The 16,957-nt window shown below is 27.8% G+C and overlaps 1 protein-coding gene across 1 annotated transcript; it reads left to right on the forward strand.

The window, feature by feature from the left end:
• The first annotated feature begins 10,029 nt into the window (after positions 1 to 10,029).
• Positions 10,030 to 16,538, forward strand: LOC108331111 (sugar transport protein 5). Its single transcript, XM_017565738.2, has 4 exons — positions 10,030 to 10,340; positions 11,747 to 12,066; positions 15,228 to 15,857; positions 15,944 to 16,538. The coding sequence occupies exons 1-4, from the start codon at positions 10,202 to 10,204 to the stop codon at positions 16,379 to 16,381; spliced, it is 1,527 nt and encodes a 508-aa protein (XP_017421227.1). The 5' UTR covers positions 10,030 to 10,201; the 3' UTR covers positions 16,382 to 16,538.
• The last annotated feature ends 419 nt before the right edge of the window (positions 16,539 to 16,957 follow it).

Raw genomic sequence — 16,957 nt, forward strand, 5'->3', positions numbered from 1 at the left:
GGCTTTAATTTCTTGAAAGTTCCATTTGTCTTTAAGAGTGTTATAGTTCACTTGGAACTGGCCAAAATTCAGGAGAAAGAGAGTTCATGATGAACTGTACTAGAAAAGACTCATTCACCTCCATTCCCATTGACTTCAATCTTGTTGCTATATTTTCCATTCCAGTTACATGGTCATGTATGGGCTATGACCAGTCAAACTTTTTGGTAGTCAACTCACTCATAAGAGTTCCTATAATAGACTTGTCAGTTATGTTTGATTGTGAATACTCCTTGATCAGTTTCATGAATTCCTTTGCGTTTTCTGTATTAGGCATAGAAGGCTTTACATTCTCTGCCATAAACATGCGCATCAAGTTTAGTGACAACCTGTTAGACCTATGCCAAGCCTCATAAAGAGACTTCTCATCACTTGTACTAGTCTCTATAATGGTTGCGGGCATTTCATCCATCATAATTGCCATGTCCAAGTCTAACACACCCAGTTGGAACTGGATTTGTTCTAACCAATCAGCATAATTGAGCCCATTAAACTTGACAACATTGTTGCTCAAACCTAATAAATTCATGTAAGCTGGAAATAATACACAAGCTCGTACATTAATGCTTTGATAAAATTAATGGATTCAAACAAATTACTACACTAGTCATACATTCAAGTTCACCTTTGGGTGACACTTAAACTGATAGGTAATCATTTAAGTCATTCATTTAAGTTCACCTTTGGGTGATTCTTAAACTGACAAATTCCATATATACTTTAATAAACAATCAATCATATTTAAGTTTATATGTATGCTATCTTTGGATATACAAACATATTTACTAAGTACATGAAATGTCTCACTTTAATGTCATCAATTATAAACAATGGTTCACCTTTGGGTAATCCATAACATCCTTATATCAATGACTAATTACTATATATATATATTCATAATTTAACATCCTTTATATTATGAATAATTTTCACAATAACATGAGCAATTTAAAAGAACAGCAAAATTGCTAAACCTTTTAATTTTGATTAGAATTATAACTCATCCGAAATTCAACTTAATTGAATTTCCTTCATCCAAGATTAATAAACAACTACATATAATTCCTAAAACAAAAAAATTATACCATACATGTCAGTAGATACACTTTTCAAATTAAAAATATTTGAAACCTTCAAATTTTTAATTCACATTTGAATTTCCATTGCACATCAATATTAAAAAAAGTAACATAAACGCAACAGTAAAAATACTTTACTGTAAGAATATGGGCACAACCATAAAGTTCCTTTTTGGCAAAATTAAATTCCCGACTTGCGGCTTCCAAAAGAAATTCACCTTACAGTGAATATTCTTTTACTTTCATCAATAAAAGCAATTGAAATCATAAAACCCTGCGACTTTAATTTTCTTTCATGCAGGATTTAATCTGGTTATTGCGCAACGGATTTCAATTTTGACATAAAGCAACTTTAATGAACTTTAATGTTATGCACAGATCTGAAATTCACGTTATAGTGAATTCAAAAACAATCATGCAATAGTACAAAATTTGCTTTCCTGTAACGTGCGCAAATCAAAATTTAAAAACTTGCGGCTTTGCAGTGAATCTAATTTTCTTTCATGCCAATAAAAATAATTAAATATCTGAAAAATTAAAATCCCTAAATTTTATAATTCAAAAATTCAGAAAATTACCATTGATGGATAATCATAAAATTCAAAACTTCGCTCTGATACCACTTGTAAGCAATTCTTTAATTTTCAATTGAATGAACTTGAATTTCATAATACTCACTATTCTCCTCTCATACACAGTAGAAAAGAACTTACGTGGATCCATTGTATAATTCATTCCTGTCAATGTTCTCCCTTCTCTTACTCTTCTTTAATGCTTTCTTGATGATATAAAATTTTGAAGGATGTTTTTCTCTGTCAAAGTCATAGTTTCCTTTCTTTTCAGAGAACGTAACATTTTCTTTCTCTCTTTCAGAAACTTTAACGTGTCAACCGTAGAAAAACATTTTCCCTCTTTTATGATATTTAATCAATTTAATAAAATATCAAAATGCCCTTGAAGTGAAAAGAGAGAGATTAATTTTAATAACTCTAAAATAATCCCTATAACTTTAATACCTTATATTCTAATAATCATCACATCAGGTTAAAATCTGTAGATCAAAGTTATATTTTAAATTACATGAAACAATATTAAATATTAATATAATTTAACTGCAGAAGTCTTGTTTGTATATACTTTCCTAAGGCTTGTCCATCTATCTTGCTTCTTGTTTACGCTTGTTTATTTTGAAAATGTCTCTTTCAACTACATGTGTCAATTAGGTCCATTTATGTTTTATATTTTTTATCCATCCAATTAGGAACTTTTTAAAACTCTAACCTTAAAATCTCCATGTGAATGGAATTGGGATAAGATTTAGGAGGAGATAATCCTAAATGCTAACTTACCTCAATTTTTCACTTTTCTTTCATGACTCTTTTAATTGAAATACTAACTTATCTAATTGAAAATTAAGTATATATATATATATATATATATATATAATATGTAAAGTTTAATAGTGATATTTTATGTTAACAATCAATAAAAAAACACAGACTTTTAATATAATTAATATAAAAATTAACAAATTTTTTATTATGTTATTTAATTTGTCATTAAATTTATAAGATATCATTTATCTATCTATCTATATATATATATATATATATATATATATATATATATATATATATATATATATATATATATATATATATATTATATAATAGGTTATTATATTTTATATATATTAATACATATTTAAAAAATTGATTTTATATTTAAAAACTTTTATTTGTGATTATTACTATATTTAAATAATAACTTGAATACAAAAATTAATAAAAACATTTAAAATTATTAATGTTTCATTTATGTATAAATATAAAATTATATATTTTATTAGATAGTTTAATATGTTGTAATTTTGTTATATTTAAATTAATATTTTTATATCACACTTATTATTATGTTATTAAATAAAGTGTATAATATATAATTTAATACAATTATTAACTATAATCTATTTTTTAATTTTATCAATTTTTTAGAGAAAAAAACTTATAACATTTAATAAAGTAGTACAAAATACATTATAGTATATTTTCAAACACGAAAGAAAAAGTATGAAGTCTAACCTGTGAGAATATTTAATTAATTATAATAAAACTTATACTAAAGCTTTTTTATAATTATTAAATATTATATATATATTATTAAAATAAATAATTGATAGAATTTAAGTATAAATTTAAGTCATATATTAAAAAAAAGTCAACCTATAATAAAAATAATCCATAATCTCATTGTTCATAAATTCATTATTTTAAATTTTTAAATTGAAATATTTTTTTTTATATTTAGATAACATTTTCACACAAAAAAGTTAAATTACTATCTTATATATTTTAAAAATATTTAGTCAGTCAAAAAAAAGTTAAATATGTTTAACCTATCAATGATTTCAATTTTCTATGTTGCAGTATAATTTTTCTATATAAGAAAACAATATTGAAATCTCTTACAAAGTTTGCTAATTTAATTGAAATGTTTGTATATAATTTTTTGATAAATTAAAAGTATTTAGGTTTGTAATAAATTAGAAATTAATTATATATTTTTTATATTAAAAATAAATATCTTTTTTAAAAAAGAAAACTCATGACTCTAACCACAAAGTTTTTGTAAATATTTTTGCTAATCATGTGAAATAAACCAAATTGACATGTGAAGAGTCAACTCACTTCATGTTCTCTGCAGTCCCTCTTATTGTTTTGGAAGCTGATATCCTTGCGGTTTGTTTTTCTAAATGCAAGATCTCTCTTATAAAATAATCAAGAGATGTTAAAATTTTAAAATTTTAAGAAAGTATAAAATTACATCAATATAGTATCATTCAGGTACATGTGATCAACTCTCTTTATCGTTTTATAACTGTTTGGCCATGAGAGTAGCTGATTCCTCTGTGATAGGAAAAGGCATTGTAGCACGAACATCATCACCTCTTTGTAAAATTCCAACCGCATGTATCTATAAATAATATTATTGAGGGAGCACAAATGTCAATATTTGTTATCTGCGTCACACCCACAGTTGAAAAGAAAATATTCAAAACAAAAAAAAAAAACTGTAATTTACAAAGAAAGAAAATTCATATGTGGGTCATTCTATGCACAAAGTATCGCTCATTCAAAGCATTATTTTGTTACTAATTTTATTTCTTTTGTTTCATTATTATTTCCATGTAGCCAACTTGATGTCATGTTCTTGTTCTTAGTGTTTCAACTTTATTCATTGCGAGTTGACTTCTCTATTCAATAATTAATGGGTTGATTAGCATGTAATTTGGTTTTATTGTTTCAGTCAAATCGTTTGTTTCTTTAGAAAGAAACGGAGAAAATAAAAAGGGATATTTGTTTATAACAAGGGTTAAACAAAGACTTTTTTTCACAATGTCATCGTGGTAAAAGTCAAAGGTTTTTCAATAATTAAATATGATTTGACAGCTTGTTGACTTTGAAGACACTGGAATGTCACAACTTTATATACTTCAAATTAATTTTTAACAAATTTCAATAACCTCATCTATAATTTCTTTTATCATAAATTCTTCAATAGTAATAACGAAAATAAAAATATTAATACAATCTTAAATAAATAAAAAATTATAATTACTTAAATCTTGTTTAAAATTTAAACAGTACTAATTAGTTACGATGAATATATTAATGAAGAAACGTTACTTGGGTAAAATATTTTTCTAATATTTAAAGTTTAACATGATATTTTAAAACTCTTCTCTAAAACAAGTGTTAAATAAAAAGATGTAACTATTTGTATTTATTTGGCTATTAGAATATATATATATATATATATATATATATATATATATATATATATATATATATATATATATATATATATATATATATATATATATATATATATATATATATATATATGTGTGTGTGAGAGAGAGAAAAATACAAAAGAAAAAACACATAATCTTTAAACACTTTTTTTAAATTATTTGACTTCTTTCTAAGGATTCTTTCTCTTTATTCGTTTGATTGAAGAATCGAAGTAATAGGATTTATCATTGCAGCAGACTCTTCAATTTAGACCCATAAGTTTCTTTATTCGTTTAAGTTGAGTTTCAGTCTATTTTTTATTTTTTTTATTTATTTATTAAATGTAAATCTTTTTCTACTTGTATGTGTCTTTTTAGTCATATATATGATTCTATGTTAATTATTGATTCTAAAGACGTGTTTTAATTATGTTTGTGTTATTTCTATGTATAAATAGGATATCCTATGAGTTAAAGAGGATTTGTGATTCCTTAGAGTAAGTTCAGTTGTCTCTCAAGTAAGGAAAACTAATTGTACTGTATTTAAGTTATAAATATATTGAAATTATAATTTTATGATTGTGTGGTGAATTGATTGAATGTTGATATGTTTGAGTGTGATATGTTGAATTGTGGTTCAATTCTTAACTTGTATGAATTGATTGTATGTTGAAATGTGAAAATGTTACTTGATTGATATTGCAAATGAAATTATTGAACTAGTGAAGACTGTGTAATATAAAATTTTGTATGTTTTGACATTTGTGATTTTAATGTTTGATTTTTGAAATTTTACTAATTTGAACTTGGTTTTGTGTTGATTAAGAAAGTCATAATCTAATTAATTAGTAAAGTGATATGAATTTTTATATTTAAAACTGTTTTGAGTTGTTTCAGTACAAGATATTCATTAATCCATAACAATACGTTTGCATCTTTACGGATATAATTTTATACCTAAATTTTCTCTCTCACCATATTAATTAATTTAAAGTATAATTAGAAAAAAAATTACCATCTTAAAATTTAAAATAAAAATACAAAAATATATTTATTAAAAATGGATATTTGAAAACCAACATTGTGGACTATACATTATTATGGTAATTGATTTCTAATCCCAAATTTTGTTTCAAAAGTCTTTTTCTTGTTTAATTGGGTTACAACTTCCTGTTTTTAAATACTTTTGCCATCTCAGAGCAACCTCGATTTTGAAAAATGTAATTAAATCACGGTTGATTAACACACTAACAGTTGTCAATTGTCCTGAAATATTTACGTCGAAAGATAACTTTTACCATCAATATGTTTATTTTTTATTTTTTCAGAAAACAAGGTGAATCTTATTTGGCGCATACCGTTGATATAGAAAATTGGTACATCTTAAGTCCTAAGCCAACTTACAGAGCCTTAAGCCGGCTGTAATCTTAAAGCTGTAGGATAATTGAGTTCGCTTTCTTCAAACCAAACATTCATGGTTTTCAAGCAATAAAACTTCAACATGTAACGTAATTTAGTTTATATTTTATATAAGGAAATTAAATAATTTGCAAAGGTTTCATTTTAAACCAATTAATTATAAAGATTATTGAGTTTTTATAGTATTTTTACTTCATTTTCTAGTGAAATTTTTAAAAAACACTAGTATTTTTTTATATATTCAAACATGTTTTATATAAATTATAAAAATATGGACTTGAGCAGCTTGCTTAGGGTTGAGTACTTTGGTTTGACGAGTAATTTATTAATTTGAATTGTGATTAGAAGGCACACTAAAGCTGGAATGGCATCCCTAGATTGTTGCTGAAATTATTAAGCACTCGTGTACATATCCTATAGAAGACTTTTATAACAGTAGAAGACTATTAGTAATGCATCCTCATAAAGAACCAATCTAACTGGCCAACAAGTGCTAGAACAATTAATTATATCACCTTCTATATCTGTGTCCCCCCACTTGTGGATATATAAAAAGTCAACAATTACTAAAATAAATATAAAGGCTAAAATTGATGTTCATATTTATAGATTTAGTTAAATAAATTTTATAAATATTGTAAAAATAAATAGTTAATTTAATGTAAGAACTATTGACATTGTTTCTTTTTAGTATGATAAAAATTATAATTTTAATTTTGTTTGAATATTATTAGTGATTAAAGTAATTGAATATGTGTTTATTAGTATAATTAGTTTTAAAACCAACTCTTATACCCTTTATTTTTTACTTTGTAAATTTAAATTATTTAATATTTTTTTAATATTAATGCATATTTACTTTAATTTTTCTTTTAATGAAAACATGTAACTATTAGTAAAGAGAAAAACATATGTTCAACGATTAATAGAATTTAAAATAAAAACTAACATAAGAAGATTGTTGTAGTAAAAGTGTAGTTTTTTCCCCCTTATTGAACTTAAAAAAAAATTGTTGAACATGTTTTTATTATTTTCTAATTTAAAAAGTATATTTTGTTTTTCCTAAACTCAGTATAAAATCAAGGATGATATATTTAATGAATATAAGAAACAAAAATATTAATTTTAAAATTAGTAGTCATTTAACATTATAATCTATAAGGCAAGTTTCCGTATTTTATAATTTTAAAATTTATAATAAATACATGTTTTCGAAAACATAATTATATTAATAAATAAATTATACATGATGCGATAATGTTTTTAAACTTTTTCCTAATTTGTTTAAACAAATATTAAAATTAAATTTACACTAAATATGGAAATGATATCAAAAGGACCTCTCTTCCTATGTAAATTAAATTTAACATGTATATCATAGCTTATACTTATCAGCATTTTCCATCATTTACTTGATAGAAAACCTGGTTGAAGTGTTTCAAATTTTAATACACAACTCTCCTTCTTTCTTTGACTCACATAAAATCATAACTCATCCAAATAATTTTGTTATCTTCCTCTCTCCTATAAATTTTGTCTGTGTTCTTTTTAAGGTTTTGTGGGTAATTTTTAAAAATAAGATAAATAGAATAAGAGTAAGAATAAAGAAAGAACTTGGTTAACAATTAATATTTTACCCAAGATTTATCGTTTTCATTTATGAAATAAGAAAGGTAGAGCAAACGAATATATCGATATCTTAACTTGAATAATTAATATCGAAACACATCCTTATATTTTGAGTTTGTCTAAATAGAAAATAACTTTATTTAATATATACAACATGAAATCTTAATCATCTATATATGATTGAAGAAATAATGTATGTAAATATATATATATATATATATATATATATATATATATATATAAACTAGTTTTTAATATTATTCATACAAGATTCTATTGTCCATACTTTTGACAAAATTTCTACTCTAGTAAAAAAATTGGTTTTTTAACTCCCAGCATATATTTCGATTTTTACAAAACCTAAACTTATAAATATGTGATGGCATTTTTGTAGTTATGGCAAACTTATAGACTTTGGTTGACTGGGAACCGAGACAATACTACCGTTCGACTTTGGTTCTGCTCTCAATCGAGACAGTAACCGAACGTTTTGTCTACCAATATGCCTCGATTGTCTGGAGACAGAGGCAATATGACCGTTCGGTTTCGGTTCTACTATGAACCGAGGCAATAACCGAACGTTCCAAGTTAATTTTGTCCACTAATAAGTCTCGATTGTCTTGGGGTAGAGGGAATAGGACCGTTTGATTTCGGTTCTGCTATGAACCGAGGCAGTAACCGAACGTTCCAAGTTAATTTTGTCCACTAATATGCCTCGTTTGTCTGGGACAGAGGCAATAAGACCGTTCAGTTTCACTTCTGCTATGAACCGAGGTAGTGACCGAACGTTCCAAGTTAATTTTGTCCACTAATATGTCTCGGTTGTCTAGGGACAGAAGCAATAGTATCGTTCGGCCTCGGTCTTTTACTTAACCGAGGTAATAGCCCCTACGCAAACTAAACGCGAACGCATTTTCTCGCACAGTGTTCTTCCTCTTCCCTTTCGCGCCTCCAAAGAAGTTCTTCTCTCCAACCTAGGGTTCTTCTTCCTCTTATTCTCTTCGTTCTAATTCGCGACAAAGGAGGTTTGATTCTATTTCCAATCTCTTCTCTCTGCCATTTATCTTCTTCCCCCTTTCTCATTGGTTCTAGGTTGGTATTGCAGAGAGGGGAAAATACTCATGGCGGCGCAAAGCTCGTGGGTTTGCGTTTAAGCTCGTGGTCCTTCTACAGATTTCTGGTTCTTGTGGTTTGCAGGTTTGATGGTGTCCCGGATGAAGATGTGGTGGTTGCAAGTTCTCGCGTTCAGTTCCGCGATTCTTACGGCGACGATGTCCTGAAGTAGGCTTTGAAGCACGACATCGGTGGTGATGATTCACGGTAGCGATGGCACGAGGCAGTGGCGATGGTGAGGTTGCACTTGGGTTCGCGAACCTGCTGGGAGAGGCGCTTTCGTGAGAAGCGAGAGTTCCATGGTTGATGCGTCAATGAGGAGATGACGCGGCTAGGGCTCTGCGAGATCGAGAACCATTCGGCGAGGGCGAGCACCGTTCGACGAGGATAAGCATCGTTCGGCGAGGACGAGAACTGTTCAGTTCAGTACGAACCGAAGCCTAAAGTCTAAAAAAAAACACCCTACTGCCTCAGTTACCTAAGAACTGAGGCATAATCCGACTGCTTTTGGCCTCAGTTGTCAACCGAGGCAAGAAACCTACCTTTTTTGCCTCGTCTGTATATGCCTCGGTTGCAGAACCGCTGCCTATAGGCGACAATAACTTATGTCGTTTCCCCTTACTGCACTAGTGACACCATCTAATTACACATAAATAATTAAAATTATAAAGTTAGTTACGATAGAGTCACTACAATATAAAAATCATATGCATTTTTTTAGATTTGTATAATTTAAATGTGATTAAATATATTTGGTTTTCATAAGAACCAATAATTTTTAGAGGAATCACTCTTTTTATTTATCTATCTACATACACACCCTGGTTCTAACTGTGCTGCACATTGTAAATATTTACTTTATGTAACTATAAATTTATGACAAATAAACATTTAGAATTAACGTTGGCGTTTATAATAGAGAAGATAATCAACACATATAATGACAAAATTTAAATAGAAAAAAAAAATGCAGTAGCGCTCTCTTCCACTTGTGGCAGACAAGACAACGTTCACACTTCCATACTCTTTGGCCTATAAATTAGTAGCCACGGCATTGGCCAGTACACAGAGGGCAAAGAAAGAACCAGAATTGAAAAAAGCTGAGAAAGAGATAAAGAGGTTCATCAACATGGCGGGTGGGGTGTTGCCTGTGGATTCATCACCAATTATCAATGGCTTCGCTTCCAAGATCACGCTCTCAATCGTCATCACCTGCATCGTTGCTGCATCCAGTGGACTCCTTTTTGGATATGACCTCGGAGTTTCAGGTTTTTTTCTTCTTACAACTTTCTCATCAGAAAATCAAATTATATGTGTTTGCTTTTACATAGTCTGCTTTAGATTCTCAATGATTTCAAACATATGGTTGAAAATCAAAAACATCTAAATAGGAGATATGATGTTACTCTCTTAATTATTATTATCATCATAGAGTTTAAGAATAGTTATACTGGCTCAATATCTCTAAGAATTATTACTCCAACTTTGCTTTATTTTAGAAGTTTTCTTCATCATTTACTTGTTTTGTTATTTAATTAACACTTACGATACGGTAAATTCAAATTTAATTTTTGAATCAATAATAAATTTAAATGAAATTATCCCTCAATTCAAAGAGAATTAGCTATTCCAGTTATTTTTTGCTGGAGACTAATATCGCACAATTGCAGGGACGTAATTGATTCAAAATATAGGAAGAAAAATTGCGTTTTCCAAACACGGAATATCAGTTTTTAAACAAAATAATCGAATTATGGCTTATTTATGACACATCAACTAGTTTCACCCTTTAATATTAATGTTAAAAAAATAATGATGTATTTTCCTACGATAATGTTTTTTAATTACTATTAATTTTTTGTAGAAAAACTAAAAATATTTAGCATCTTAGAACACAAATATAGTAATAATAGAAAAGATTAAAAGAAGGAATTTTAAAAATATTTAAATTTAATCTTAAAAAGTACGGGCCACAAAAAAGACTTTGAAAGGAGAAACTTCAATCATGGATAGAAAAAGCAGACGTCACTGGCCTCACAAATACGAAAAACCTTCTTTTGTGAATTGCACATGCTTTGAATCTTAAAGTATTTCAAGGTCCTTTAATTGTATACGTTGAAAAATAATAAAATCTTACATCATATGACAAGATACTAAGAAAATGTATAAGTTGAATTGTGGTGTCTAAAAATGTTTAGACTTTTATGGACAACGACATTTGTATACAGTTAACAATAACTTTGCACACGTCACAGTGGGCCCACGAGATGTTTTATTAGCATGGCATATCATCACTTCGATACTCTTATGTCTATGTATTTGGATGGGTTTTGACGAAATATTTTATTAGAAGGGAAAATAAAGATATTATTATTATAACATCTAATAATTTTTTATACACAATATATTATTTTTTTTATATTTTTTTATATTATAAATGTAAAAGTTAACCTTTTTAATCACTAAAATATTTTATAACAGTCATAGGAAGAGAGGTTTGTATAAACGTTAAGAAATAGATTTTAAATTTAATTTAATTTTATAATATTAATTTGTAAAATAAAGTTTATATTCATTTTTAAATATTTTAACATAAATTAATAATAAAATATTGATATAACATTTAATATCTAAGTGGTTATTTCCTTGGAATAAAAATGTTAAAAAATTTCAGGAGGAGTGACAACAATGGTGCCGTTTCTGGAAAAATTCTTCCCAGACATATTAAGAAAGATTGGTGGCAGTGAAGTGAACATGTACTGTGTTTATGACAGTCAAGTTTTGACATTGTTCACCTCTTCTCTGTATCTTGCGGGGTTAGTATCGTCTCTGGTAGCTAGTCGAGTAACAACAGCAATAGGTCGAAGAAACACCATCTTATTAGGTGGTGTTGTGTTTCTTCTCGGTGGTTCCCTTAATGCAGGTGCAGAGAATATCGTTATGCTCATTCTGGGTCGTGTTTTACTTGGATTTGGAGTCGGTTTCACTAATCAAGTAAGTTAAATTCTTACATTTTAAATTTCTTAAACTACTATACTACTAACTACATATTATTAATCATGGTAGAATATCCTTTTTTTAATATTTTTCATGCCTGTCAGTTTTTTATTATTATTATAAACAACAACGTTTAAATTTTTTATAATTTTTTTTAAATCCTGTTAAGATTAAATTGTCCATATTTTTAATACTTAGTCCTTTACAATTTTTTTATGTCTTTTTAATCATTAAACTTACGTATTACAATATTTTTACAAAATCTACATCAATGCTTTTTTTTCCTTAGTTTTTGCATTTTTAAAATTTTCTTACTTTTTTTTTGTTTATTGTTCTGCGTGTTACAACCATTTTATTTCTTAAACTATTTCATATTGTTTTCAATCATATTTTTCTCTTTTATATTTTGTTTCGACGATGAAAGATATTAAGAAAAACAAATTGAGTAAAAAGAAGTGGAAGAAAGGGGTTTTTGTACCTTTAAAGGTAAATTTGAACAAAAAAATTACGGATGTATGCAAAAGATTTTAAAATCACGGATCTAGACAAGTAGTTGGAGTGTAGATGACTTTAAATGAAGAAGTCGTGTTCCCTGCATGACTTCAACCTGACACATGAATCAGAGGTGAAGTCGTGCACTTCTAAAACGATTTCAGACTTTGGTAATCGATTATCAAGCCTTGTAATCGATTACAGAAGGCTGAACTTCTGTGTAATAGGCAAAATTTCTCTGATAATTGATTACAAGCTTATGATAATCGATTAACAGAGGGTTTTAATGTTAAAACAAAGAGTATTTTTGATTTTGTGGGCTATGTTTATTAGTTAATAATTATTAGAATTTTCATTTAAATTTTACCATTTAAATTAACATTATTAGAGTTTTCATTGTTAATTATATACAAATTAACATTTCTATCATCACATTTAAATGGAAACTGTAATAATTATTAATTATATATAAATTAACATTTCTATTATTATATTTAAATGGAAATTATAATAATTATTAATTATATATAAATTAACATTTTTATAATTATATTTAAATTAAAATTGTAATAATTACTAATTATATACAAATTAACATTTTTATTAATACATTTAAATTGAAATTGCATTACTAATTTAAATGGTAACAATTTAAATGAAAACTCTAATTATTATTAATAATTAACAATATATAATTAATTTTTTTTTTTAATTTTACTAAAATAATTATTTTTTAAAATTAAAATAATTATCTTACGAGTTTTATTTTTTAAGTCAGCTTTTTAAATTTAAACGTTTTAATATTTTTTTAAAGTAAAATAATTATTTATAATAAAATTATTACTTATAAAATAAATAAAAATTATCTTAAAAAAATTATAAAAATTACTTATATTTATTTTTATAACAAATAGTTTTTTTGGTTTTTTGAACTATGAATTATTAGTAATTATTAGAGTTTTCATTTAAATGATTTAAATTAGTAATTATTATAATTTAAATGTAGTAATAGAAATGTTAATTTTTATATAATTAGTAATTATTACAGTTTTCAATTAAATGTAATAATAGAAATGTTAATTTGTATATAATTAACAATTTAAATGGTAGCAATTTAAATAAAAATTCTAATAATATTAATTTAAATGGTAACAATGTAACAATAGAAATGTTAATTTAAATAGTAACCATTTAAGTGGTAACAATTTAAATATAAACTCTATTAATTACTAATAATTAACAAACATAGTCCATAAAACTAAAAATACTCTTTGTTTTAACACTAAAACCTTCTGGTAATCGATTATCACCAGATAGATTTTATCTATTACACACGAGTTCATCCTTTTGTGATCAATTACAAGATCTGGTAATCGATTACAATGGCCTGATATCGTTTTAGGGGTATACGACTTCACTTCTGACTCATGTGTAATGGTGAAGTCGTGCAAGGGACACGACTTCTTCGTTTGAAGTTCTCTAGACCCCACAACTTTCCTAAATTCATAATTTTGAAATTTTTTTGTCTATGTCCCTAACTTTTTGTTCAAATTTATCTATATTAGTACACAAACCGGAAGAAAGGTGAATACATTGTAAATGTGTTGATATGTATTTATCTTGTTTCTATTTTATCTTATCTTTCCTTTTCGCCTCATTTCTTTTTTCTTGTGTGCATCTTTTTATTTACTTGTCTTTCTACTTACAATATATGTCACTTTCTTGTTTTTCTACCTTTATTTTCTTAACTCTTGCTGCATGCATGTTTATTAATTATATCATATAAGCAAGAACTCGTCACAGTACTTTTAACTTTGACTCAGGCCATTAATGTTCTATTTTATTCTAAGATAAAATATCCCACATATTGAGCCGGCACTATCATCCAAAGGACGTAACGCAACTGGATAATATAATTTTATAGCCACCAAAATAGTGAACGAAACCCAGGCTTGAATTCAACCATCTATCAATATCACACCATTATTTTTTTAGCGTCAAACACATGCACACAATTAAATTAGTACACAAGTAAAAAAAATCAAAACTAGAAAAATAAAAGTTAATATACCACCTCATTTGTTTAAATAAGCTACTAATCTGAACTAAAACTTATAGTGTGGTTGAACTAAGTTAACCTTAAGATATTAAATTCATTTTTTTTAAGCAATGATTGTGTATGGTGTGGATTATTGTGAAAAATAATAAACATTAAGAAAATTTTATAGATGTACTTAACTCTACTTTATTTTTTTCAAATCAGATAAAGATAAGAAAAACAGTTCGATTTAGTTTATCCAGTTCAAGTTCAATTGAGTTTGAATAAATGATTTGTACAGTTGAATTTAAATAAGCTACTAATCTGAACTAAAACTTATAGTGGTTGAACTGAGTTAACCTTAAGATAACTAAATAATTTTAAATTCATTTTTTTTATTGATGTACTTAACTCTATCTTTTTTTTTTTTTTTTCAAAACCAGTTTGAAGTAATTCAGAGAACTTATCAGTTCAAATCAGATAAAGCGAAGAAAAACAGTTCGATTTAAGTTCAATTGAGTTTGAATAAATGATTTGTACAGTTGAATTTAATTATAAAGAGTCTTAGTTCATATTTTTGAACAACACTAGTATAACGTTGGGATGTTGCAATGATTGTGAAAAACAGGCAGCACCGTTGTACCTTTCAGAAATTGCTCCACCCAAATGGAGAGGAGCATTCAACACAGGCTTCCAATTCTTTTTAGGAGTTGGATCATTGGTCGCTGGCTGCATAAACTATGCAACTGCGAAGCACACATGGGGGTGGCGAGTTTCGCTTGGCATCGCTGTGGCGCCTGCAGCAGTTATGACAATCGGTGCCTTGCTTATAACTGACACTCCCAGTAGCTTGGTTGAACGTGGCAAAATAGAAGAAGCCAGAAGAGCATTGCGGAAGGCCAGAGGATCCTCCTTTGATGTTGAACCTGAATTGGACGAACTCATTAAGTGGTCACAGATTGCAAAATCTGTAGATAAGGAGCCCTTCAAAACCATATTTGAGAGGAAACATCGACCCCATTTGGTCATGGCAATTGCTATTCCATTTTTTCAGCAAATGACAGGGATTAACGTTGTGGCATTCTATGCTCCTAACCTGTTTCAATCAGTGGGTTTGGGACATGATGCAGCTTTACTTTCTGCCATTATACTCGGAGCAGTCAACCTTGCCTCTCTCCTCGTCTCAACTGCTGTTGTTGATCGCTTTGGTCGAAGGTTCTTGTTCATATCTGGTGGCATTCTCATGCTTGTTTGTCAGGTGAGCAAAATTAAGTAATTTCCTTATGTTACATTGTCCAATGTCTCCCTACATTATTAATAGTAACAATTTTTTGTGGCATGAAGATTGCGGTGTCAGTTATGCTGGCAGTGGTAACTGGTGTTCATGGTACAAAGGACATATCAAAAGGCAACGCAATTGGAGTGTTGGTGCTGCTTTGTTTCTACACTGCTGGTTTTGGGTGGTCATGGGGACCTCTCACGTGGCTAATTCCGAGTGAGATTTTCCCGTTAAAAATCAGAACCACTGGACAAAGCATAGCTGTGGCGGTGCAGTTTATTACCATATTTATATTGTCCCAGACATTCTTGACAATGCTGTGCCACTTTAAGTTCGCTTCCTTCGTGTTCTATGCGGGTTGGATTATAGTTATGACAATCTTTGTTATACTTTTCGTGCCAGAAACAAAGGGAATTCCTTTGGAATCAATGTACACCATATGGGGAAAACACTGGTTCTGGCGCCGCTTTGTAAAGGAAGTTACTCAACAAAATCTTCCATGAGCTAAATTTCACTTCAGGACTGTTGTTCATAACAAACAGTTAAAAATTAAAAATTTTGTGGACATTGCCTTCCTAAGACACAATGTTTTCTGTATATGTAGAAAATGTCTATTATGATCATATAAGTAATTGACTAGTTATAACTATTTGTATGTCACTGATCCAGTCAGACAAGTTATCTATTTTTCTTTACTGCTTCAACTACTTTAAAGGTGCATAAGTTCGTGTCAATCAAAATTATCTACAATGATTATATATATATATATATATATATATATATATATATATATATATATATATATATATATATATATATGTGTGTGTGTGTGTGGGTGTGTAATGTGTGTATGCACGTTTACATATATAGATACAAGTTCGATTGGTTTCACGCTGTAAAGGTTTCAATCAAGAAGTTGGATTTCCTTTTCAAGAGTATTGTGTTTACTTGACTAAAGATTTTGTAGTATTTTTATAGCATGGTTTATGTCATAACTATAAAAGTTATGATGCATTACTTTACCGTATATATTTGATCCTAAACCACGCAGAGTCGTGGGAATAGTTTCTTATGATCCA

The sequence above is a fragment of the Vigna angularis genome, chromosome 4 (genome assembly GCF_016808095.1).
Source record: "Vigna angularis cultivar LongXiaoDou No.4 chromosome 4, ASM1680809v1, whole genome shotgun sequence".
NCBI lineage: Eukaryota > Viridiplantae > Streptophyta > Magnoliopsida > Fabales > Fabaceae > Vigna > Vigna angularis.